At 44.0% G+C, this 27,783-nt stretch overlaps 1 protein-coding gene and 1 long non-coding RNA gene across 10 annotated transcripts in view; one reads left to right on the top strand and one right to left on the bottom strand.

Annotated features, from left to right (window-relative positions):
• Nucleotides 1-21,994, bottom strand: part of LOC127914914 (uncharacterized) — a 28,281-nt gene extending 6,287 nt beyond the window's left edge. Inside the window, exons 1-8 of the mRNA XM_052492688.1 lie at nucleotides 21,847-21,994; nucleotides 9,097-11,492; nucleotides 8,072-8,886; nucleotides 7,684-7,891; nucleotides 7,334-7,432; nucleotides 6,927-7,176; nucleotides 5,671-5,787; nucleotides 49-5,135 (exon numbers count right to left, since the gene is read on the bottom strand). Coding sequence (XP_052348648.1) covers nucleotides 4,978-5,135; nucleotides 5,671-5,787; nucleotides 6,927-7,176; nucleotides 7,334-7,432; nucleotides 7,684-7,891; nucleotides 8,072-8,886; nucleotides 9,097-10,989 — 3,540 coding nt within the window. The 5' untranslated portion in view covers nucleotides 10,990-11,492; nucleotides 21,847-21,994 and the 3' untranslated portion in view covers nucleotides 49-4,977. The remainder of the gene's footprint in view (nucleotides 1-48; nucleotides 5,136-5,670; nucleotides 5,788-6,926; nucleotides 7,177-7,333; nucleotides 7,433-7,683; nucleotides 7,892-8,071; nucleotides 8,887-9,096; nucleotides 11,493-21,846) is intronic.
• Nucleotides 5,798-6,916, top strand: LOC127915352 (uncharacterized). Of its 9 annotated transcripts, none has more exons than XR_008091076.1 (6): nucleotides 5,798-5,904; nucleotides 6,100-6,216; nucleotides 6,334-6,450; nucleotides 6,490-6,528; nucleotides 6,566-6,721; nucleotides 6,768-6,916. It is a non-coding gene; the product is annotated as an uncharacterized LOC127915352 (long non-coding RNA). The 9 variants fall into 9 exon arrangements; XR_008091075.1 differs by having other exon boundaries at nucleotides 6,061-6,216; XR_008091072.1 differs by lacking the exon at nucleotides 5,798-5,904 and adding an exon at nucleotides 5,912-6,021 and having other exon boundaries at nucleotides 6,100-6,294.
• Nucleotides 21,995-27,783: the final 5,789 nt, after the last annotated feature.

The following is a 27,783-nucleotide window of genomic DNA, read 5'->3' as shown; positions in this document are numbered from 1 at the left end:
TATGTTTTCCATTTTGAACAGTAAGGCTTTAGAAGCTAGGCTACTCACCAGCAGAACAAATGTTCCCATCAGCTCTCCCAAACACTCCCGAGCCAAGGGGTTCGTCAGGTACCTGGTACCTGCCCGCTCTCCTTCATCCCCAATACCTGTTTGTTAGCCTGGACCTATCCCATCTATATGCATCTGTGCCTAAACCTGTAGCTTACACCTGGCCAGCCTACAGATTATGTGTATGTTGCTCTGTGCAGATCTACTGGTTTCTGCAGAATCTTGTAGTCAAAGTGGTATTCACACACTGTCAAAGGCAAAAATAAAAAGTGTCATTCAGTCAATAACAGCTGTCATCTTCACCTGTCTGTGGTCTAATGTCCGTCTTCATCTTTCCCCGTGCACTCCTTTACTAGCTAGTTACGGTCTTTATCAGTGTCCGACCTGTCCCCTCATCACATCCACGTCAACCACACACACACACACACACACACACACACACACACACACACACACACACACACACACACACACACACACACACACGGCTGACTGTCCATTAACTAAAGTATCGGATCTGATCTCGTCAATCAGACTTTGGCCTCCATAACCATGAACTCTAAACTGCACAAAACCTAGTTTTAAATCCTAGTTAAATGTCATCCTCCTTCTAAACAAACAGTATCTGCTGTGTTTTTGGTGTGATTAAACATTTGAGCTCCTTTGTCTTACCATGCTTGAGGAAGTCAATTAGCCAGCTAAGTCATTTGAGAAAAAAGTTGGATCCCAGATATATATTGCTATCTTGAAAGCTACCAAGCTACCTAGCTACCAAGCTAACTAGCTACCAAGTTAACTAGCTACCTAGCTCCCAATGTAACTAGCTACCTAGCTCCCAAGGTAACTAGCTACCTAGCTCCCAAGGTAACTAGCTACCAAGTTAACTAGCTACCTAGCTCCCAAGGTAACTAGCTAGGCATATCCTTTGAGCTGTTTTGTTCCGATATAAATATAATTATAGTTTTAACCCAGATCTACTTATCTGGGCTGAAAATGAAGTATTACAACACATCTCTGACTGTCTTCCCTTGTTTCTCTAGTCTTTGTATTGAGTATCATGCAGTTGAATATTGAGTGAGCGTTGTGTAAGAGTGGTGTATAATATCTGTATGTTGTGTTTACAGCCCCACCTGACCCTAAAGATACCACAGGGAATTAGATAAGGACCATGTGACCTTCCGGGGGGTTAGCATCTTTAACAACATGATCTCCTAAGGTGCCGTGTGTGTGTGTGTGTGTGTGTGTGTGTGTGTGTGTGTGTGTGTGTGTGTGTGTGTGTGTGTGTGTGTGTGTGTGTGTGTGTGTGTGTGTGTGTGTGTGTGTGTGTGTGTGTGTGTGTGTGTGTGTGTGTGTGTGTGCGCGTGCGTGCGTGCGTGTGCATGCCTGCCCATTTGTGTATTCTGATTCTTCAGTATTAGTACATTAAAAAGAACTTCACAATCGTACAACACTGCCCTTTGGTTCTTTTGGCAAACCTAATGTAGGCCTGTGCCAACTAGGCAACTAATCATTAATTAAGCCTGTGTTGACAACTCCACCAGAGTGATAAGATTGGTCAATGTGGTTATATTGACCTCTCTTGTAATAGTGTTGAGTAATCTACTGTAATTAATAAACCACAGAGAAAAATGAAAGAGTGTACAAACACAACTGAGGAAGGCAGTGAACTGTCCTTCAATTTCAGGTAAATTAAAGAAGAAAATATGTGCTTAGAGCTGGTACAACTCTGTATTCTACATGACAGACCCATGTGTCTGCTCTAGAAAAGACATTTCTATCTGAACGTTATGAAAAGTCACTTCTCCTGAACAGGCCCTGATGAAACCCTCAGGATAATAAAAAGACAGTACCGATAATGAGGAGATAATGACTCAGGGAAGACAGATACTAATAAAACGCAGCTTGGTTGAAATGTTATGAAGTATCACTAGCTCACTAAAGGTCACACTGGGGAGCAGTAAACAATGACTTGGCATTATTGTCTTGGTAGGGGCAGAAAAAGCTACGCTTAGTATTACATCGGCTATAGCCGAATGCCATCTTATCACATGGTCAGGTGTCAGGGAGGGAGACCCATCCAATGAGAACCCATCCCACCAAGAGCAGAGTCTTCTGACCTGACCTGTCACTAATTAATGAGTGACGTTAATCAGTGACGTTAATCAGTGTAATTTGAACGCGATGTGTCACTGAGACATGAGACATTACATAAACACATATAGGCCTATAAACTAAACCTAAGAGCCTCATTACACACACACACACACACACACACACACACACACACACACACACACACACACACACACACACACACACACACACACACACACACACACACACACACACACACACACCTATCCCTGAGAACAGAGTATATTTGTGTGCAGCATAGGTGGCCAGATAATGTGATCCTCTAGCACCCCTGTAAGTAAAACAATGTACATTTGAGTAATTTAGCAGACGCTCTTATCCAGAGTGAGTACCCTGGGTTGACCCTATACACAGACAGACCCTCTCCTCAGTGTTTACTGGTCTCTTCAGTGCTTTGTATTGATCTCTGTCTCCCTCTTCATACCCTGGGTTGACCCTATACACAGACAGACCCTCTCCTCAGTGTTTACTGGTCTCTTCAGTGCTTTGTATTGATCTCTGTCTCCCTCTTCATACCCTGGGTTGACCCTATACACAGACAGACCCTCTCCTCAGTGTTTACTGGTCTCTTCAGTGCTTTGTATTGATCTCTGTCTCCCTCTTCATACCCTGGGTTGACCCTATACACAGACAGACCCTCTCCTCAGTGTTTACTGGTCTCTTCAGTGCTTTGTATTGATCTCTGTCTCCCTCTTCATACCCTGGGTTGACCCTATACACAGACAGACCCTCTCCTCAGTGTTTACTGGTCTCTTCAGTGCTTTGTATTGATCTCTGTCTCCCTCTCCATACCCTGGGTTGACCCTATACACAGACAGACCCTCTCCTCAGTGTTTACTGGTCTCTTCAGTGCTTTGTATTGATCTCTGTCTCCCTCTCCATACCCTGGGTTGACCCTATACACAGACAGACCCTCTCCTCAGTGTTTACTGGTCTCTTCAGTGCTTTGTATTGATCTCTGTCTCCCTCTCCATACCCTGGGTTGACCCTATACACAGACAGACCCTCTCCTCAGTGTTTACTGGTCTCTTCAGTGCTTTGTATTGATCTCTGTCTCCCTCTCCATACCCTGGGTTGACCCTATACACAGACAGACCCTCTCCTCAGTGTTTACTGGTCTCTTCAGTGCTTTGTATTGATCTCTGTCTCCCTCTCCATACCCTGGGTTGACCCTATACACAGACAGACCCTCTCCTCAGTGTTTACTGGTCTCTTCAGTGCTTTGTATTGATCTCTGTCTCCCTCTTCATACCCTGGGTTGACCCTATACACAGACAGACCCTCTCCTCAGTGTTTACTGGTCTCTTCAGTGCTTTGTATTGATCTCTGTCTCCCTCTCCATACCCTGGGTTGACCCTATACACAGACAGACCCTCTCCTCAGTGTTTACTGGTCTCTTCAGTGCTTTGTATTGATCTCTGTCTCCCTCTTCATACCCTGGGTTGACCCTATACACAGACAGACCCTCTCCTCAGTGTTTACTGGTCTCTTCAGTGCTTTGTATTGATCTCTGTCTCCCTCTTCATACCCTGGGTTGACCCTATACACAGACAGACCCTCTCCTCAGTGTTTACTGGTCTCTTCAGTGCTTTGTATTGATCTCTGTCTCCCTCTCCATACCCTGGGTTGACCCTATACACAGACAGACCCTCTCCTCAGTGTTTACTGGTCTCTTCAGTGCTTTGTATTGATCTCTGTCTCCCTCTCCATACCCTGGGTTGACCCTATACACAGACAGACCCTCTCCTCAGTGTTTACTGGTCTCTTCAGTGCTTTGTATTGATCTCTGTCTCCCTCTCCATACCCTGGGTTGACCCTATACACAGAAAGGCCCTCTCCTCAGTGTTTACTGGTCTCTTCAGTGCTTTGTATTGATCTCTGTCTCCCTCTCCATACCCTGGGTTGACCCTATACACAGACAGACCCTCTCCTCAGTGTTTACTGGTCTCTTCAGTGCTTTGTATTGATCTCTGTCTCCCTCTTCATACCCTGGGTTGACCCTATACACAGACAGACCCTCTCCTCAGTGTTTACTGGTCTCTTCAGTGCTTTGTATTGATCTCTGTCTCCCTCTTCATACCCTGGGTTGACCCTATACACAGACAGACCCTCTCCTCAGTGTTTACTGGTCTCTTCAGTGCTTTGTATTGATCTCTGTCTCCCTCTCCATACCCTGGGTTAACCCTATACACAGACAGACCCTCTCCTCAGTGTTTACTGGTCTCTTCAGTGCTTTGTATTGATCTCTGTCTCCCTCTCCATACCCTGGGTTGACCCTATACACAGACAGACCCTCTCCTCAGTGTTTACTGGTCTCTTCAGTGCTTTGTATTGATCTCTGTCTCCCTCTCCATACCCTGGGTTAACCCTATACACAGACAGACCCTCTCCTCAGTGTTTACTGGTCTCTTCAGTGCTTTGTATTGATCTCTGTCTCCCTCTTCATACCCTGGGTTGACCCTATACACAGACAGACCCTCTCCTCAGTGTTTACTGGTCTCTTCAGTGCTTTGTATTGATCTCTGTCTCCCTCTTCATACCCTGGGTTGACCCTATACACAGACAGACCCCCTCCTCAGTGTTTACTGGTCTCTTCAGTGCTTTATTATCGTATGACTGCTGCAATACATATCATCCCTCTCACTTGAGGTAGAAGTTGACCCGAACCACATATCCAAAATCAGATTGGCAACCCTCACTTCAACCTCATAGGAGGACAATGCTTCAGTGCCTTGTTATAATCATATCGAGGGTGCATATCAATGTTCATTCCTGTTACTGTGGTTTGTGAGGACGGTGTAGTACCACATCCACAGGCCCAGGGGGCAATGTTCTGATCAAGGTCCAGGCCTCCAGCCTCCTCAGGCCCACCAAGCTCACACCCTCGATCTCCATCACCTCGTCCCCTGGAGACACCTGGTTCACTGGACCACCTGAAAGGGATGAGGGGCTTATTGTTAGTAGATGTTGACCTTGATATCTTTATCAGACACCTCATAACCAATGGTCTGAGCTTGGAGTTTGACACGTGTTTCTGCTGACTAAAGAGACATTCATTTGAATGACCTCAATAGAAAGGTCAGCTCCTCCACCATGTGGTGATATACAGTAAGTGTATTGATTTATTTGGCCATTTAAAAACACAATATGTGTGGACACAATGCATTATTGCAGTTTTTAAATCACTTAAAAACTTATTTCCATTATGGTCCTCTTGAAAATACATGAAAACAGAATATATACACAAGATGATAATACGAAAACAGAATATTTACACAAGATCACAACATGAAAACAGAATATTTACACAAGATCACAACATGAAAACAGAATATTTACACAAGATGATAACATGACAACAGAATACATCATTTTTTCAATAGGGAGGAAACAGCAATAGGAATAAAATAGATGATCAAGTAACGTTCATTAATACTATTATATTTTGTAGGTAGGTTGACCTCTCACCCAGGAAGAGTTTCTGTACAGTGAGGGGTTTGTCTCCCAGGCTGGAACCCACTCCTCCCTCCAGACTGAAGCCCAGGTCTCTGCTGCACTTCTCCAGCCTCACACACACCCTCTGACCTGACACACAGGACACACACACACGGTCAAAATGACTCCCACACACACATTTGCCTATGTTCTCTGTCAAAACACCAGGTTCAGGATGAGAAGAGAGAAGCTGTGGAAAAACAACAGGTTCAGGATGAGAAGAGAGAAGCTGTGGAAAAACACCAGGTTCAGGATGAGAAGAGAGAAGCTGTGGAAAAACAACAGGTTCAGGGTGAGAAGAGAGAAGCTGTGGAAAAACAACAGGTTCAGGGTGAGAAGAGAGAAGCTGTGGAAAAACACCAGGTTCAGGGTGAGAAGAGAGAAGCTGTGGAAAAACACCAGGTTCAGGGTGAGAAGAGAGAAGCTGTGGAAAAACAACAGGTTCAGGGTGAGAAGAGAGAAGCTGTGGAAAAACAACAGGTTCAGGGTGAGAAGAGAGAAGCTGTGGAAAAACAACAGGTTCAGGATGACAAGAGAGAAGCTGTGGAAAAACAACAGGTTCAGGATGACAAGAGAGAAGCTGTGGAAAAACAACAGGTTCATGGTGAGAAGAGAGAAGCTGTGAAAAAACAACAGGTTCAGGGTGAGAAGAGAGAAGCTGTGGAAAAACAACAGGTTCAGGGTGAGAAGAGAGAAGCTGTGGAAAAACAACAGGTTCAGGGTGAGAAGAGAGAAGCTGTGGAAAAACAACAGGTTCATGGTGAGAAGAGAGAAGCTGTGAAAAAACAACAGGTTCAGGGTGAGAAGAGAGAAGCTGTGGAAAAACAACAGGTTCATGGTGAGAAGAGAAGCTGTGGAAAAACAACAGGTTCAGGGTGAGAAGAGAGAAGCTGTGGAAAAACAACAGGTTCATGGTGAGAAGAGAGAAGCTGTGGAAAAACAACAGGTTCAGGGTGAGAAGAGAGAAGCTGTGGAAAAACAACAGGTTCATGGTGAGAAGAGAGAAGCTGTGGAAAAACAACAGGTTCAGGGTGAGAAGAGAGAAGCTGTGAGCTGTGGAAAAACACCAGGTTCAGGGTGAGAAGAGAGAAGCTGTGGAAAAACAACAGGTTCAGGGTGAGAAGAGAGAAGCTGTGAAATGACTTTGGAACATTGATCAATGTTGTTCTGCTTTAGATAACTTTTACCACAGTTCTAATGCAATGCTCCAACCAGCTGATCCATCTCACCAGTGTTAGCAGGCTCTGTCTGTGTCCCTCCTGGACTATCAGTCACTGTTCCTCCCTTACGGGGGTCTGTTACCCCCCCTCTCCTCAAGACAACCACGCCCATCCCGTGAGTCCGTGCCCTCCTTAGTGTCCTCAGCACCTCCCAGTGGGAGGAGCCACACAGCGCTGTGCCGTTGATTGACAGGACCTTGTCTCCCTCCTGGATGGATCCCTCCTTAGCAGCCACCCCTGCCGGGAACACCTTATGGACCTGGAAGACAAACACCAGAGGTCAGAGTAGACCAGGAAGTGAAAGAACATGATGCCTAGGCTTCAGATCAGTGGGCTAATGTGGTCTTGAATTGTGTGGGCGACTTGAGTCGGTCACAGAAACATGGAAGCATTGGTACTAGTTGAGTGGTACTCATAATGACAGGTTTGTTCTGGTCCACTCCTCCTGCCATGGTGAAGCCCAGGCCCACACCAACATCCTTATGGAGAACCACCACCTGGACATCCTCATAGTTCTATAGAGCGGGGAGAGAGAGTGAGGGGGATAGAACAGCAACAGCACAAGATGGCAGTTGAGCATTGACAAATACTGATGCTATTATTAATGTTAATACGAATGGAATAACACTAATTTAATGTTTTAGCTGGTTGTTTAGTCTGGTATAGTGAAGATAGTTGTGGTACCTGCAGCGTTGTGTCCCCCAGGCCCTTTACGTAATGTTTTAGCTGGTTGTTTAGTCTGGTATAGTGAAGATAGTTGTGGTACCTGCAGCGTTGTGTCCCCCAGGCCCTTTATGTCGTCCAGCAGGCGGTTCAGCTCATCACTGCCCAGGACAGACACACAGGACAATGCCGACACGTCAGACGACAGGCTGGCTGACCGGCTGGCTGACCGGCTGGACGGCCACTCCTCACTGTCAGAGGAAGACTGGGGATCATAGTCCACCTCTCCGAAGTTACACAGCTCTGCCAGACTGAGAGAGAGACATAGTGAGGGAATAAACTCAAAGATAAAGTTGAATGATTAGATAAAAACAAGTAACAGGTAGACTGACAATAATCCCACCTTTCTAGCTGTTAATTGACTTTTAAACATGGTGCTTGTTGTGTTAGCGTAGTATTTTCATCATCAGTTGAAAACAGAAGTGACCCACCTGAGAGAGAAGCTCCTGCGATGTGATTGGCTCATGGCGCTGGTGACGGTCACCGAGGATTCAGCAGAGTCTGAGTCGTAGGTGGAGTCCTCGTCCTTCTCTGTACCTTCATCATCAATATCCTCATCACTCCATCCCCCCTCCTCTGAGTTCCATCGAGCCATAGTGGGGAGGAGGGGTAGGCTGCTGGGGGAGGAGGAGGTGAGGGGAAGGGACATGGAATCCCTCCCCAGGCCAGAGTGTGAGACTGGGATAGCAGGGTCAGTAGTGACCCTACCCTGGGCTGTGTGTGTGGAGAATGGAGGGTTCTTTAGGTCAGCCAGGCCTGAATCTACACCCTGTTGGTGTTTAGGCTGCATGGAAGTAGTGGGGAGGTGTGGGGAGGTGGGAGGTGTGTTCTGGGGGTGGAAGAGAGAGTTCTGGGGGGTGTTGGTTGGTGTCTTGTCGTCATCGCTCACTGGAGATGGCAGGTTAGGTGAGTCTCTACTGTGAGGCCTCCTAGACTGGTCAGGGCCACCTAGAACGTCATTGGAGTTGTTCACAGAGTTAGACAGCTGGGAGGATGAAGTATCCTTGGCAGTGACTGTAGTAGTCTTTGTGTTGGTGCCTCTCCTACTCCAGTCCAGGGGTGTGACTGTGTGATTGGGGAGGTCTGGCTCATCAATGGAAAAGTCTCTCAGTGTGTCTCTGGTGGTTTTGCCATTCAGAGGGATGTCTAGTTTACCCTTGACGTTGGAAAACGTACCAGAGCCAACAGCATTCTCTCCCACTTCCCCTGTCTCCCCCACTCCTCCCATCTCCCCCACTCCCCCTGTCTCCCTCACTCCCCGTACTAACCCTCTATAAACCACTCTGCCTATCTCCCCCACTCCTCCGCTCTCCCCCACTCCCCCGCTCTCCCCCACTTCCCCTGTCTCCCCCACTCCTCCCATCTCCCCCACTCCCCCTCTCTCCCCCACTCCCTGTACCAAACCTCTATAAACCACTCTGCCGGCTTTCTCCCCCACTCCCCCGCTCTCCCCTACTCCCCCTCTCTCCCTGCTCCCCAGCCTCACCTCATCCACTGACATAGACCTCACCGCCCACCCTCTATGAGCCTTCCTCTCTTCTCTCACTACCTCACTTCCTCTCCCTCCACCAAGTGCTTTATCTGGCACACTCTTCCTTACCCCTTCTCCTTGTCCTCTCCCCCCATCCATAATTACAATCCCTCCCTCTCTTCCTCCTCTCCCTCTCTCCCATACTCCCCCCACCCCACGTACCTGTCTATCCAACCCACTCTTCCTGACCCTCTCTCCAGACTCACTGAGCTGCTCTGGGACAGAGAAAGCCCGTCTGGGCTTCAGGTAGTTGGGCACTGGGACCTGAGATGTCTGTGTCAGAGCTTCAAACTGGTGGATCTTGTTCCTCACACTGGCTGCAGAAGGCACTACCAGTTTCCCAGGTAACTTGGTATTTTCTGTGTTCTGTAATGTTATCCTCTGTGGGGTGTTGGCTTCAAACACATCTTCTGACAGGCTCTGTTCCCTGCCCACGCCTCTACCAGGGGTCTTGCTCCTGTCATAGGTGTCAGTTTTCCCATTAAGCTGATTGGTCAGGAGGGGGTTTGACCCTGTGGTGACCCCTACTCCGGACGTTGTGATAGGCTGAGAGTCCCTGGTGGGTGTCACTGATAGTCTGTGCTGGGGGAGAAAGACTTCAGCGTTATCTCTCCCTCGCTTCTCCTTTTTCTTGTGTCCTTTTCCTTCGACATCAGTCCATTTCTCTTTTTCCTGAGCCATGCTCCCCACCCTGAAGCTCTCCTTTTCGCTGTCTTCACTACTTACACTCTTTTTGCCCACAGTGTTTGTCACCTCCTTTTCCCCTCTCTCCTGTTTGTCTTCTAATGGAGGGGATAGTGAGGGGTCCCTAATGCACACTGATGACCCCTCCACTAAGGGTGTGTGTGAGGGTTTGTATGAGTGTGTGGGTGTGGTACACCCTGACACTGGAGACAGTGAGGGGCTCAAACCAGACACCTTGACTGCACTATTCTGATGTCTCTGTGGTGTGTGTGTAGTGTGTGTGGTGTTCTGTTCTACCAGGGGTGTGTGTGTGGTGTTCTGTTCTCCTAGGGGTGTGTGTGAGAGTAGGCCGTTCCTCTCCCCCCTGGATAATCCACTGAGGGAGGAGGAAAAGGGGGAGGAGAGGGGGGAGACAAAGACAGAGTCTGTGGTAGACTTCCTGCGATTGGCTGCTGTATCCCCCCCATCCCTCTCCAATAGAGACCAGTCTCCTACCGGTGTTGAGAGACGCTTGGTTCTGGTTGAGTCCTTCACATCTCTGTTTGTAGCTTTATCAGTTCCAGTAGACCCATAGAGCTTCTGTATCCGGTCCCAGATACTCTGACCCCTGGAGGATCCAAGAGATCCACCGGCTGGTTTTCTGGTTCCAGACCCAGGACCAGGACTAGAACTCAGTCTGGTGGGGAGGGACTGGCCCCCACTGGCCCTCTCCAGAGATATAGCCACATATGCTAGACCCACAGGGGACACCCCTTCACCAAGGGAATGCCCTGACCCCCCAACGGGGCTCATCACTTCCCCTGGTCCAACTGAGTTAAAGGCCTTCACCCTGGACAACACATTGCTCTCTCCTGCCCCCCTACTCCCCAAACTCTCTGCTCGTTTAAGTGTGGACCCCCCTAGGTTCCCAGAAAACCTCAGCAGCCCAGGTCTGAGCCCCTCGCCAGGGCTAGCCCCCCTTCCACTCCAGTCTAAACTCTTACTCCTTTTGGGCAGGTTTAGCCTTCTCCACTCTGTCCTGCCCCGGTCTCCAGCCAACTTCCCTGCAATGCCACAGTTTCCTCCCCTGTCACTGCCATCCTCTGGGATCACGTCCCTCACACCACCATTCTGTCTCAACTGTCTGGTGGCCATTGTGGAGCCTGTTGTGGATTTCCCCTCACTGGGGAATGGGTCCAGTGCGAGTTGAATTATTCCAAATGTAGTATGTAGTAAAAGGGGACAGTTTAAGAATCCCAGTAATCCTTTTTGCAGAGTTTAACCACTGGTCAAAATCATCACAGAAGCCTTCGACAGCAGCACAGGCCTGGTAGCAGCACAGGCCTGGTAGCAGCACAGGCCTGGTAGGAAAGGTGTTTGTCTGCCCCAGCAGAAACGTCAGAGTGGTTGAACTGCAATCTTCTCATGTTTGGGGCTCCAGATATCAACAGACACTCACTTGTATATCCACAGGTCTGAGATTCCATCCATGAAGATTCTCTGCATTTCTGTCTCCCACACACTCAGAGATGATTGTTAGTTCTACTTCCCTCCCTCTCTGTCCATTCTTCTCTGTGGTGTCGGCTCCAGTAGTCAAACAGAGGTCCTCAGCAGTGAAGTTTTCCTGGGTGAGCGGTCACACGCACAAGCCCAGAACACTGCAAACATAAAGAAATATATCATATGTCAAATGTTATGTTTTGTTATATTTACATATGAAAAACATTGCATATTTTTACTGAGAAAATTCCATCTTTGAAATGAAATGGTTAGGAATGCTGAGGTAATGGTATTCTGGACACTATGGTCAAATGTAATGATACAGTACAGTTAGTAGCACACAGTAGCCAGATTACAGTCATCAGAGAGAGAGATATCTATCTATATATATATATATATATATATATATATATATATATATATATATATATATAGAGAGAGAGAACGAGAGAGAGAGAGAACGAGAGAGAGAGAGAACGAGAGAGCGAAAGAGATATATAGAGAGAGCGAGAGAGAGAGAGAACGAGAGAGAGAGAACGAGAGAGCGAAAGAGATATATAGAGAGAGCGAGAGAGAGAGAGAGAGAGATATATATATATATATATATAGAGAGAGAGATATATATAGAGAGAGAGATATATATATATATATGTATAGAGAGAGATATATAGAGAGAGCGAGAGAGATATAGAGAGAGAGATATAGAGAGAGCGAGAGAGAGCGAGAGAGAGCGAGAGAGATATAGAGAGAGATATATATATATATATATATATATAGAGAGAGAGAGATATAGAGAGAGCGAGAGAGAGAGAGCGAGAGAGATATAGAGAGAGCTAGAGCGAGAGATATAGAGAGAGCGAGAGCGAGAGAGTGAGTGAGAGAGAGCGAGAGAGAGCCAGCGAGAGATGACAGAAAGAGACAGATGACAGAAAGAGACAGGCAGATGACAGAAAGAGAGAGATGACAGAAAGAGACAGAGACAGATGACAGAAAGAGACAGACAGATGACAGAAAGAGACAGATGACAGAAAGAGACAGAGACAAGGAGACAGAAAGAGACAGAGACAAGGAGACAGAAAGAGAGAGACAAGGAGACAGAAAGAGAGAGACAAGGAGACGGAAAGAGACAGATGACAGAAATAGAGAGACAAGGAGACAGAAAGAGAGAGACAAGGAGACAGAAAGAGGCAGAGACAATGAGACAGAAAGAGACAGAGACAAGGAGACAGAAAGAGACAGAGACAAGGAGACAGAAAGAGGCAGAGACAATGAGACAGAAAGAGACAAGAAGACAGAAAGAGACAGAGACAAGGAGACAGAAAGAGAGAGACAAGGAGACAGAAAGAGAGACAAGGAGACAGAAAGAGAGAGACAATGAGACAGAAAGAGACAGAGACAAGGAGACAGAAAGAGACAGAGACAAGGAGACGGAAAGAGACAGAGACAGATGACAGAAAGAGACAGAGACAAGGAGACAGAAAAAGAGAGACAAGGAGACAGAAAGAGGCAGAGAAAATGAGACAGAAAGAGACAGAGACAAGGAGTCAGAAAGAGACAGAGACAAGAAGTCAGAAAGAGACAGAGACAAGGAGACAGAAAGAGGCAGAGACAATGAGACAGAAAGAGACAGAGACAAGGAGACAGAAAGAGAGAGACAAGGAGACAGAAAGAGAGAGACAAGGAGACAGAAAGAGACAGAGACAAGGAGACAGAAAGAGACAGAGACAAGGAGACAGAAAGAGACAGAGACAAGGAGACAGAAAGAGAGAGACAAGGAGACAGAAAGAGAGAGACAAGGAGACAGAAAGAGACAGAGACAAGGAGACAGAAAGAGACAGAGACAAGGAGACAGAAAGAGACAGACGAGGAGGCAGAAAGAGAGATAAAAGAGAGACAGAAAAGGAGATGACAGAAAGAAGAAGAAAAATACAGAAAGAGAGATATATAAAGAAACGAAAGTGACAAAAAACTAATGAAAAAAACAATTAAGTTGAAAAACAGGACATTCCAAACTCTATAGTAAGTCTCCATCCAACTACCATCTCAGTGAAGTGAGGTTACCTCATCAGTGAAACTCTGCTGCCTTCCATACATTCCCCTCATACTGACTCAATGAGTCCATTCACATAGAGGTCTCCCTCTTCCCACACACACTCACCACCTAAACACGTCACTTGAATGGGTATGTCCTAACAGCTGTTTACACTAGAAACATGTCCTGGGTCAGCTGGACTGGTGACAACCTAAAATCTAACTGGAAAAACCAGTCAGACAACTATCCACTCTGACACTAGGAAACAATGTATTACACAGATACGGCTTAATCTCTCTCTTTCCTTCTTTCTCTCTCTGGTTCTCTCTCGCACACACACACACACGCATATACATGCACTCTCTCGTCAAATAAAACAATCAAAACACAGACAGAGATTCAAAGTGCTTCACAAAGGGCTCAGTCAAACAGAGTTGAATGTGATCAGATAAGATTGTAACAGAAGCGGAACTGAGTGAAACTGCTTTCCATGCAGTTTGTATGGGCACTGCGTTCAGATGGAGCTACTGATATCAACACTGTCACCACCACAGGGTACTGTTGACCTGCTGTTAGAACAATAGCATGGTGATGGACTTCTATACAAAGCCACTCAGTATATGGTGGCCTGTGTGGGAATTAGACCCTCAACTCTGGTGTTGCAATCAGCATGTTCCAACCTACTGAACCACCAGTTTATTTACTAATCTATTTACCGTCAGTACAAGATGGGTATCAAATCACACTTTATTTGTCACATGTGCCAAATACCACAATTGTAGAGGTTGAACATTTGGGTGAAGATACCTGTCAGTTGGTCCGGCATGCTTTGAGAACACGTCCTGGTAATCTGTCTGGCCCCGCGGCTTTGTGAATGTTGACCTGTTTAAGGTCTTGCTCACATCGGCTACTGAGAGCGTTATCACACAGTCATCTAGAACAGCTGGTGCTCTCGTACATGCTTCAGTGTTGCTTGCCTCGAAGCGAGCATAAAAGGCATTTAGCTCATCTGGTAGGCTCGCGTCACTGGGCAGCTCGTGTCTGGGTTTCCCTTTGTAGTCCATAATAGTTTTCAAGCCCTGCCACATCCGACGAGCGACATAGCCGGTGTAGTAGGACTCAATCTAAATCCTGTATTGACGCTTTGCTTGTTTGATGGTTCGTCTGAGGGCATAGCCGGATTTCTTATAGGCATCCGGATAGGTACACTTCAACTATGACAGACAAAATGAGGGGGAAAAATCCAGAAAATCATATTGATTTTCATAGTTGTCATAGTTGTCATAGTTGAAGTGTACCTATGATGAAAATTACAGGCCTCTCTCATCTTTTTAAGTGGGAGAACTTGCACAATTGGTGGCTGACTAAATACTTTTTTGCCCCACTGTATTTGCCAAATGGAGGGTGAAGGAGAGCTTTGTATGCATCTCTGTTTGTGGAGTAAAGGTGGTGGAGAGGTTTTTTCTTCTGGTTGCACATGTGACATGCTGGTAAAAAAATGTAAGTTTCCCTGCATTAAAGACACACACCCCCACCCCTCGTCTTACCAGACATAGCTTTTCTGTTCTGCCGGTGCATTGAAAATCCCTCCAGCTCTATATTATCTGTGTTGTCGTTCAGCCGCGACTCGTGAAACATTAGATATTACAGTTCTTAATGTTCTTTTGGTAGGATAATCGTAATTGTAGGTCATCAATTTTATTTTCCAATGATTGCATGTTAGAAAGTAGAACTGATGGCAGTGGAAGTTTACTCGCTCGCCTACGGATCCTCAAAAAGCAGCCTGATCTGCGTGCTCTTACGTCTTCTCTTCACACAAATGACGGGAATCTGGGCCTGTTAGAACAACATACTCTCCTGTCTGTACAACATACTCTCCTGTCTGTACAACATACTCTCCTGTCTGTACAACATACTCTCCTGTCTGTACAACATACTCTACTATCTGTACAACATACTCTCCTGTCTGTACAACATACTCTCCTGTCTGTACAACATACTCTCCTGTCTGTACAACATACTCTCCTGTCTGTACAACATACTCTACTATCTGTACAACATACTCTCCTGTCTGTACAACATACTCTCCTGTCTGTACAACATACTCTCCTGTCAGTACAACATACTCTCCTGTCTGTACAACATACTCTCCTGTCTGTACAACATACTCTCCTGTCTGTACAACATACTCTCCTGTCTGTACAAGACACTCTCCTGTCTGTACAAGACACTCTCCTGTCTGTACAAGACACCCTACTCTCAGCACAAGACACCCTACTCTCAGCACAAGACACCCTACTCTCAGCACAAGACACCCTACTCTCAGCACAAATAATAATAATAATAATATATGCCATTTAGCAGACGCTTTTATCCAAAGCGACTTACAGTCATGTGTGCATACATTCTAATATCTGAGGGAATGCAATAACCAATCATTTGAGTTTTCAGTCAAAAATAGTGACTACTTCTATAGTGTAAATAATCTATAGCCTACATCTTAGTAGTTTTGCATTTGTTGCTATTCAGATCACAGTGTTTAAGAAACAAATGTTCAGTGCAGGTTATTATTGTTGTTTACAGAATAGGTCTAAATGCCTGAATCCCTGGTTGTTATCTATGTCCACTTGCCTGAAATGTTTTCTCGGTAGCTTTCTGGGGTGAAATGTCTAATGTCTGATTTGTTCCAATCTCTGGGCACATGGGGCTAAAATGAGTGGTGTGCGTTTCACAAGACACCCTACTCTCAGCACAAGACACTCTACTCTCAGCACAAGACACCCTACTCGCAGCACAAGATACCCTACTCTCAGCACAAGATACCCTACTCTCAGCACAAGATACCCTACTCTCAGCACAAGATACTATACTCTCAGTACAAGATACCCTACTCTCAGCACAAGATACTATACTCTCAGTACAAGATACCCTACTCTCAGTACAAGATACTGTACTCTCAGTACAAGATACCCTACTCTCAGCACAAGATACTATACTCTCAGTACAAGATACCCTACTCTCAGCACAAGATACCCTACTCTCAGCACAAGATACCCTACTCTCAACACAAGATACTATACTATCAGTACAAGATACCCTACTCTCAGTACAAGATACCCTACTATCAGCACAAGATACTATACTCTCAGTACAAGATACCCTACTCTCAACACAAGATACTATACTATCAGTACAAGATACCCTACTCTCAGTACAAGATACCCTACTATCAGCACAAGATACTATACTCTCAGTACAAGATACCCTACTCTCAACACAATATACTATACTATCAGTACAAGATACTATACTCTCAGTACAAGATACCCTACTCTCAGCACAAGATACTATACTCTCAGTACAATATACCCTACTCTCAGCACAAGATACTATACTCTCAGTACAATATACCCTACTCTCAGCACAAGATACCCTACACTCAGCACAAGATACCCTACTCTCAGTACAAGATACCCTACTCTCAACACAAGATACTATACTCTCAGTACAAGATACCCTACTCTCAGTACAAGATACCCTACTATCAGCACACGATACTATACTCTCAGTACAAGATACCCTACTCTCAGTACAAGATACCCTACTCTCAGCACAAGATACTATACTCTCAGTACAATATACCCTACTCTCAGCACAAGATACTATACTCTCAGTACAATATACCCTACTCTCAGCACAAGATACTATACTCTCAGTACAAAATACCCTACTCTCAGTACAAGATACTATACTCTCAGTAAAAGATACCCTACTCTCAGTACAAGATACTATACTCTCAGTACAAGATACTATACTCTCAGTACAATATTCCCTACTCTCAGTACAAGATACTATACTCTCAGTACAAGATACTATACTCTCAGTACAAGATACTATACTCTCAGTACAATATACCCTACTCTCAGTACAAGATACTATACTCTCAGTACAAGATACTATACTCTCAGTACAATATACCCTACTCTCAGTACAAGATACTATACTCTCAGTACAAGATACCCTACTCTCAGCACAAGATACCCTACTCTCAGCACAAGATACTATATTCTCAGTACAAGATACTATACTCTCAGCACAAGATACCATACTCTCAGTACAAGATACACTACTCTCAGTACAAGATACTATACTCTCAGTACAAGATACTATACTCTCAGTACAAGATACTATACTCTCAGCACAAGATACCATACTCTCAGCACAAGATACTATATTCTCAGTACAAGATACTATACTCTCAGTACAAGATACCCTACTCTCAGCACAAAATACCATACTCTTAGTACAAGATACCCTACTCTCAGTACAAGGTACTATACTCTCAGTACAAGGTACTATACTCTCAGTACAAGATACTATACTCTCAGTACAAGGTACCCTACTCTCAGTACAAGATACTATACTCTCAGTACAAGATACTATACTCTCAGTACAAGATACCATACTCTCAGTATAAGATACCCTACTCTCAGTACAAGATACTATACTCTCCGTACAATATACTATACTCTCAGTACAAGATACTATACTCTCAGTACAAGATACTATACTCTCAGTACAAGATACAATACTCTCAGTACAAGATACTATACTCTCAGTACAAGATACTATACTCTCAGTACAAGATACTATACTCTCAGTACAAGATACTATACTCTCAGTACACGATACTATACTCTCAGTACAAGATACTATACTCTCAGTACACGATACTATACTCTCAGTACAAGATACTATACTCTCAGTACAAGATACTATACTCTCAGTACACGATACTATACTCTCAGTACAAGATACTATACTCTCAGTACACGATACTATACTCTCAGTACAAGATACTATACTCTCAGTACAAGATACTATATTCTCAGTACACGATACTATACTCTCAGTACAAGATACTATACTCTCAGTACAAGATACTATACTCTCAGTACAAGATACTATACTCTCAGTACAAGATACTATACTCTCAGCACAAGATACCATACTCTCAGCACAAGATACTATATTCTCAGTACACGATACTATACTCTCAGTACAAGATACTATACTCTCAGTACAAGATACTATACTCTCAGTACAAGATACTATACTCTCAGTACAAGATACTATACTCTCAGTACAAGATACTATACTCTCAGTACACGATACTATACTCTCAGTACAAGATACTATACTCCCAGTACAAGATACTATACTCTCAGTACAAGATACTATACTCTCAGTACAAGATACTATACTCTCAGTACACGATACCCTACTCTCAGTACAAGATACTATACTCTCCGTACAATATACTATACTCTCAGTACAAGATACTATACTCTCAGTACAAGATACTATACTCTCAGTACAAGATACTATACTCTCAGTACAAGATACTATACTCTCAGTACAAGATACTATACTCTCAGTACAATATACTATACTCTCAGTACAAGATACTATACTCTCAGTACACGATACTATACTCTCAGTACAAGATACTATACTCTCAGTACAAGATACTATACTCTCAGTACAAGATACTATACTCTCAGTACAAGATACTATACTCTCAGTACACGATACTATACTCTCAGTACAAGATACTATACTCTCCGTACAATATACTATACTCTCAGTACAAGATACTATACTCTCAGTACAAGATACTATACTCTCAGTACAATATACCCTACTCTCAGCACAAGATACCCTACTCTCAGCACAAGATACCATACTCTCAGTACAAGATACCCTACTCTCAGTACAAGATACTATACTCTCAGTACAAGATACTATACTCTCAGTACAAGATACTATACTCTCAGCACAAGATACCATACTCTCAGCACAAGATACTATATTCTCAGTACAAGATACTATACTCTCAGTACAAGATACCCTACTCTCCGCACAAAATACCATACTCTTAGTACAAGATACCCTACTCTCAGTACAAGGTACTATACTCTCAGTACAAGGTACTATACTCTCAGTACAAGATACTATACTCTCAGTACAAGGTACCCTACTCTCAGTATAAGATACCCTACTCTCAGTACAAGATACTATACTCTCCGTACAATATACTATACTCTCAGTACAAGATACTATACTCTCCGTACAATATACTATACTCTCAGTACAAGATACTATACTCTCAGTACACGATACCCTACTCTCAGTACAAGATACTATACTCTCCGTACAATATACTATACTCTCAGTACAAGATACTATACTCTCAGTACAAGATACTATACTCTCAGTACAAGATACTATACTCTCAGTACAAGATACTATACTCTCAGTACAAGATACTATACTCTCAGTACAATATACTATACTCTCAGTACAAGATACTATACTCTCAGTACACGATACTATACTCTCAGTACAAGATACTATACTCTCAGTACAAGATACTATACTCTCAGTACAAGATACTATACTCTCAGTACAAGATACTATACTCTCAGTACACGATACTATACTCTCAGTACAAGATACTATACTCTCCGTACAATATACTATACTCTCAGTACAAGATACTATACTCTCAGTACAAGATACTATACTCTCAGTACAATATACCCTACTCTCAGCACAAGATACCCTACTCTCAGCACAAGATACCATACTCTCAGTACAAGATACCCTACTCTCAGTACAAGATACTATACTCTCAGTACAAGATACTATACTCTCAGCACAAGATACCATACTCTCAGCACAAGATACTATATTCTCAGTACAAGATACTATATTCTCAGTACAAGATACCCTACTCTCCGCACAAAATACCATACTCTTAGTACAAGATACCCTACTCTCAGTACAAGGTACTATACTCTCAGTACAAGGTACTATACTCTCAGTACAAGATACTATACTCTCAGTACAAGGTACCCTACTCTCAGTATAAGATACCCTACTCTCAGTACAAGATACTATACTCTCCGTACAATATACTATACTCTCAGTACAAGATACTATACTCTCAGTACAAGATACTATACTCTCAGTACAAGATACTATACTCTCAGTACACGATACTATACTCTCAGTACAAGATACTATACTCTCAGTACACGATACTATACTCTCAGTACACGATACTATACTCTCAGTACAAGATACTATACTCTCAGTACACGATACTATACTCTCAGTACAAGATACTATACTCTCAGTACAAGATACTATACTCTCAGTACAAGATACTATACTCTCAGTACAAGATACTATACTCTCAGCACAAGATACCATACTCTCAGCACAAGATACTATATTCTCAGTACACGATACTATACTCTCAGTACAAGATACTATACTCTCAGTACAAGATACTATACTCTCAGTACAAGATACTATACTCTCAGTACAAGATACTATACTCTCAGTACAAGATACTATACTCTCAGTACAAGATACTATACTCTCAGTACAAGATACTATACTCTCAGTACAAGATACTATATTCTCAGTACAAGATACTATACTCTCAGTACAAGATACTATACTCTCAGTACACGATACTATACTCTCAGTACACGATACTATACTCTCAGTACAATATACTATACTCTCAGTACAAGATACTATACTCTCAGTACAAGATACTATACTCACTACACTCTTAGAAAAAGGGTTCCAAAAGGGTTCTTCAGCTGTCCCCATAGGATAACACTTTTTTGTTCCAGGTAGACTGTTTTTGGTTCCAGGTATAAACCTTTTGGGTTCCATGTAGAACCCTCTGTAGAAAGGGTTACAGAGGGTTCTACATGGAACCCAAAAGGTTTATACCTGGAACCAAAAACAGTCTACCTGGAACAAAAAAGTGTTATCCAAAGGTTTTCCTATGTGGACAACCCTTTTTGGTTCTAGATAGCACCTTTATTTCTCCAAGATATCCTACTCAGTATAAGATAGTTTACTCACTATCTACTACAGTACTCACAACCAGTGAACGTTAGAGTGAAGCATCCCTTCAGTTATGGGTTCTTGACTTGTTATCCAGTCATTCACCTACAGATTGACATATAACCTCCCACTGTCAAATATTTCATCTCTGGGGTGTTATGCAAAGCTAACTGTCTAATGGGTGCAGACTGCTGTCATATCAGTGAACAGAATAACTGTCACCAACCTAGCCAAAAGCAAACAGCTGAAAACATCACAGTACAACTAAGCTTCATCATAATATCAGTAAGTTTGAAGATCACAAACATGAATAAATAACATCTATCAACAAGAAGACTAAATCCATGAGTGTATTAATTCCATTAAGATGGTAATGTGTGGTTTTCTATCTGTGTACCAGTTCTTTTTTTGACTCAGGTAAGTCCCCATGTCAGTTTACAGAAACACCTGTTCTCCCAGCTCACAAAGCCTCCCACCTGCGTATCCGTTGGTAACAACATGGCCCCATTCACTCTAAAGGCAAATTAAACAAAGACACAGAAACACACCTTACCCTCAGAGAAACTTAGGAGTCCAAGCTGATCCAATCAGAAGCTGTGTTTTGGGGTAGTAGTGGGAGAGAGTACTGTTACCATCATCCTCATCCTCCTCCCAGCTCCCTCTCCCAGCTCCCTCTCTCTGTGTCTTCTCTGTCATCTTTGCATTATGTATCTATACAGTAACACAAACCTACCCCACTGGTTTACCCCCCTCTCTCTCCTCCCCTTTCCATTGTTACTCCCTCCTTCCTTCTTGCTCACAGGACAGCATTCCAGACTCGCTCAGTGTGTCACCTTCTGACCACGCACACACACTTATACTGTATGTACACATGCATATGTATCATCCCCTTCCACACACACATACAGTACAAACACATGCTGCCATTTTGTATTGATCAGTTGACCCTGAAGTCAGTCAGTAGATTTACAACTACACTACATGAGATGTGACGCTGTACAACACACACACCCACCCACCCACCCACACACACCAAACAGCCATATCAAAATCAATCTCTCTGTCTCCTGCTGTGACATCACCACAGCCAGAGGAAGAAGGGACAGGGTTATTGGGGCAATGTGAGGGTTGGCCAGTTCAGGGCTCTGACTGAGATAAACAACATCAACTTATCAATAGCACAGGTCAATAGGTCTAAAGGTACTCCCACATATTGATTATATATCTGTCAGTGTGTTAAATGTCATGTTGATGCCCTCAAACAGGGAAGATCTAGACAGGACAATATCTGCATTATAAGAAATACATGAAAAGGTTGAAAATGACTTAAAAAACATCTACCTCAGACTTGTAGCAGTTCCGCTCTGTCGTCTGAAGCGTGAGCTGGGAGACTTCCTTCCTGAGGGAACAAAGAAGCGTCACACCACCGGTAGAGACATCAGTATCACACCTTCATTTACATATACAATGTGCTGTGTTCCTAACAGCATCCTTTCCTTGTCTCCTTTCCTTTATGACCACTGTCTCGTTAGCAGTATTCCTCCTTCATGACCACTGTCTCGTCAGCAGTATTCCTCCTTCATGACCACTATCTCGTCAGCAGTATTCCTCCTTCATGAACACTGTCTCGTCAGCAGTATTCCTCCTTCATGACCACTATCTCGTTAGCAGTATTCCTCCTTCATGACCACTGTCTCGTTAGCAGTATTCCTCCTTCGTGACCACTATCTCGTCAGCAGTATTCCTCCTTCATGAACACTGTCTCGTCAGCAGTATTCCTCCTTCATGACCACCGTCTCGTTAGCAATATTCCTCCTTCATGACCACTATCTCGTCAGCAGTATTCCTCCTTCATGAACACTGTCTCATCAGCAGTATTCCTCCTTCATGACCACCGTCTCGTTAGCAATATTCCTCCTTCATGACCACTATCTCGTTAGCAATATTCCTCCTTCATGACCACTATCTCGTCAGCAGTATTCCTCCTTCATGAACACTGTCTCGTCAGCAGTATTCCTTCTTCATGACCACTGTCTCGTCAGCAGTATTCCTCCTTCATGACCACCGTCTCGTTAGCAATATTCCTCCTTCATGACCACTGTCTCGTCAGCAGTATTCCTCCTTCATGACCACTATCTCGTTAGCAGTATTCCTCCTTCATGACCACTGTCTCGTTAGCAGTATTCCTCCTTCATGACCACTATCTCGTTAGCAGTATTCCTCCTTCATGACCACTGTCCCGTTAGCAGTATTCCTCCTTCATGACCACTATCTCGTTAGCAGTATTCCTCCTTCATGACCACTATCTCGTTAGCAGTATTCCTCCTTCATGACCACTATCTCGTTAGCAGTATTCCTCCTTCATGACCACTATCTCATTAGCAGTATTCCTCCTTCATGACCACTGTCTCATTAGCAGTATTCCTCGGTTTCCTCTAGATGTTTCAGACTGCCAAGGCTGTGAAGGCAGCATGGTTTATTCTCAGTAGCAGAATGTGGTCTGAGAGGGCAGCTAAACAACCACACTGGTTTATACAGTATGGGAATATAATAAGACACAAACAGAGGCAGGCGGGCGAGCAGACATTCACTCAATCAGCCACTGTCTCACTCAGCCACTGTCTCACTCAGCCCTTGTCTCACTCAGTCACTGTCTCACTCAGTCACTGTCTCACTCAGTCATTGTCTCAATCAGCCACTGTCTCACTCAGCCACTGTCTCACTCAGCCCCTGTCTCACTCAGCCACTGTCTCACTCAGTCATTCATTCACTCACTCAGTCACCGGCTCGCTCACTAATTCACTCGTATGTTCAGGAGACATATGATTTGGCATGAGTCCTCAGATCCTCAAAAAGTTCTACAGCTGCACCATCGAGAGCATCCAGACTAGTTGCATCACCGCTTGGTATGGCAACTGCTCGGCATCCAACCGCAAGGCTCTACAGAGGGTAGTGCTTACGGCCCAGTACATCACTGGGGCTAATCTCTCTGCCATCCAGCAGTAGGCTCCCAAGTGGCGCAGCGGTCTAAGGCACTGCATCTCAGTGTTAGAGGCGTCACTACAGACCCTGGTTCGATCCTGGGCTGTATCACAACCGGCTGTGATCGGGAGTCCCATAGGGTGCACTATTAGGTTAGGGGAGAGTTTGGCCGGGGTAGGGCGTCATTGTAAAATAAGAATTTGTTCTTATTAACTGACTTGCCTATTTAAGTAAAAAAATATACCAGACAGTGTAGGAGGAAGACTATAACCACCGAAGTCATAGACTGTTCTCTCTGCTACCGCATGGCAAGTGGTACTGGAGCATCATGTCAAAGACCAAAAGTCTCCTTAATAACAGCTTCTACCCCCAAGCCATGAGACTGCTAAACAGTAAATCATCATGTCAAAGACCAAAAGTCTCCTTAATAACAGCTTCTACCCCCAAGCCATGAGACTGCTAAACAGTAAATCATCATGTCAAAGACCAAAAGTCTCCTTAATAACAGCTTCTACCCCCAAGCCATGAGACTGCTAAACAGTAAATCATCATGTCAAAGACCAAAAGTCTCCTTAATAACAGCTTCTACCCCCAAGCCATGAGACTGCTAAACAAGCCATGAGACTGCTAAACAAGCCATGAGACTGCTAAACAAGCCATGAGACTCTGCTAAACAAGCCATGAGACTGCTAAACAAGCCATGAGACTGCTAAACAAGCCATGTGACTCTGCTAAACAAGCCATGAGACTGCTAAACAAGCCATGAGACTGCTAAACAAGCCATGAGACTGCTAAACAAGCCATGAGACTCTGCTAAACAAGCCATGAGACTGCTAAACAAGCCATGAGACTGCTAAACAAGCCATGAGACTCTGCTAAACAAGCCATGAGACTGCTAAACAAGCCATGAGACTCTGCTAAACAAGCCATGAGACTGCTAAACAAGCCATGAGACTGCTAAACAAGCCATGAGACTCTGCTAAACAAGCCACGAGACTGCTAAACAAGCCATGAGACTGCTAAACAAGCCATGAGACTCTGCTAAACAAGCCATGAGACTGCTAAACAAGCCATGAGACTGCTAAACAAGCCATGAGACTGCTAAACAAGCCATGAGACTGCTAAACAAGCCAGGAGACTGCTAAACAAGCCATGAGACTGCTAAACAAGCCATGAAACTCTGCTAAACAAGCCACGAGACTCTGCTAAACAAGCCATGAGACTGCTAAGCAAGCCATGAGACTGCTAAACAAGCCATGAGACTGCTAAACAAGCCATGAGACTGCTAAACAAGCCATGAGACTCTGCTAAACAAGCCATGAGACTCTGCTAAACAAGCCATGAGACTCTGCTAAACAAGCCATGAGACTGCTAAGCAAGCCATGAGACTGCTAAACAAGCCATGAGACTGCTAAACAAGCCATGAGACTGCTAAACAAGCCATGAGACTCTGCTAAACAAGCCATGAGACTGCTAAGCAAGCCATGAGACTGCTAAACAAGCCATGAGACTGCTAAACAAGCCATGAGACTGCTAAACAAGCCATGAGACTCTGCTAAACAAGCCATGAGACTCTGCTAAACAAGCCACGAGACTCTGCTAAACAAGCCATGAGACTGCTAAGCAAGCCATGAGACTGCTAAACAAGCCATGAGACTGCTAAACAAGCCATGAGACTGCTAAACAAGCCATGAGACTGCTAAACAAGCCATGAGACTCTGCTAAACAAGCCATGAGACTCTGCTAAACAAGCCATGAGACTGCTAAACAAGCCATGAGACTGCTAAACAAGCCATGAGACTCTGCTAAACAAGCCATGAGACTGCCAAACAAGCCATGAGACTGCTAAACAAGCCATGAGACTCTGCTAAACAAGCCATGCGACTCTGCTAAACAAGCCATGAGACTGCTAAACAAGCCATGAGACTGCTAAACAAGCCATGAGACTGCTAAACAAGCCATGAGACTGCTAAACAAGCCATGAGACTGCTAAACAAGCCATGAGACTCTGCTAAACAAGCCATGAGACTCTGCTAAACAAGCCATGAGACTGCTAAACAAGCCATGAAACTGCTAAACAAGCCATGAGACTCTGCTAAACATATATATGCCATTTAGCAGACGCTTTTATCCAAAGCGACTTACAGTCATGTGTGCATACATTCTACGTATGGGTGGTCCCGGGAATCGAACCCACTACCCTGGCGTTACAAGCGCTAAACTGTAAATCAAATGGCTTCCCAGACTATTTTTATTGACCCCCTTTTTTAGGCTGCTGCTGCTTGCTGTTAGTATCTATGCAGTCACTTTACCCCTACCTACATGTACATGTTTCCTCAATTACCTCGACTTACCTGTACCCTCGCACATTGACTCAGTACTGGCACCCCCTGTATATAGTCTCGTTGTTATTTTATTGTGCTACTTAAAAATAAAAAATTATATATATATATATATATATATATATATATATATCAAATATTTTCTTGCTTACTTAAAAATCTGAATTGTTGGTTAAGGGCTTGAAGGTAAGCATTTCACGGTAAGGTGTTGTATTTCACGGTACCTGTTGTATTTCACGGTAAGGTGTTGTATTTCACGGTACCTGTTGTATTTCACGGTAAGGTGTTGTATTTCACGGTAAGGTGTTGTATTTCACGGTAAGGTGTTGTATTTCACGGTAAAGTGTTGTATTTCACGGTACCTATTGTATTTCACGGTAAGGTGTTGTATTTCACGGTACCTGTTGTATTTCACGGTAAGGTGTTGTATTTCACGGTACCTGTTGTATTTCACGGTAAGGTGTTGTATTTCACGGTAAGGTGTTGTATTTCACGGTAAGGTGTTGTATTTCACGGTAAGGTGTTGTATTTCACGGTAAGGTGTTGTATTTCACGGTAAGGTGTTGTATTTCACGGTACCTGTTGTATTCGGAAGATGTAACATTACATTGTAACATTTCTGTATAATCTGTAATAAGAAAGGTACAGTACTTACATGTGTTTGTACAATCTCTAGTGAAGCAACAAGTTACAGCCATCACCCCTTAAATCCACCAGTAACAGACAGTCAGCCAGTAGCAGTTAGCCAGTAGCAGTCAGCCAGTAGCAGTTAGCCAGTAGCAGTCAGCCAGGGGCAGTCAGCCAGGGGCAGTCAGCCAGTAGCATAACGGAAGCAGGGTAGTGGTTTGGGTTATAGATGACTAGACTGTCACAGTGTACAGACAGATGGCTCGTGGCTGTGTGCAGATACAGTATCAGCCAAATGAGCCAAACTCAAAGTCTCCCCAAGATATCATGGACTATGGAATGGTGGCATTAGCCTATATCTATATCATGAATGTCCAAAGTCCATGCAATGACAACACATAGGCAAACTTACTTGTCACCTATATATATATATATATATATATATATATATATATATATATATACACTGCTCAAAAAAATAAAGGGAACACTTAAACAACACAATGTAACTCCAAGTCAATCACACTTCTGTGA

The sequence above is a fragment of the Oncorhynchus keta genome, chromosome 34 (genome assembly GCF_023373465.1).
Source record: "Oncorhynchus keta strain PuntledgeMale-10-30-2019 chromosome 34, Oket_V2, whole genome shotgun sequence".
NCBI lineage: Eukaryota > Metazoa > Chordata > Actinopteri > Salmoniformes > Salmonidae > Oncorhynchus > Oncorhynchus keta.
This window is presented reverse-complemented; position numbering and strand designations above follow the sequence as displayed.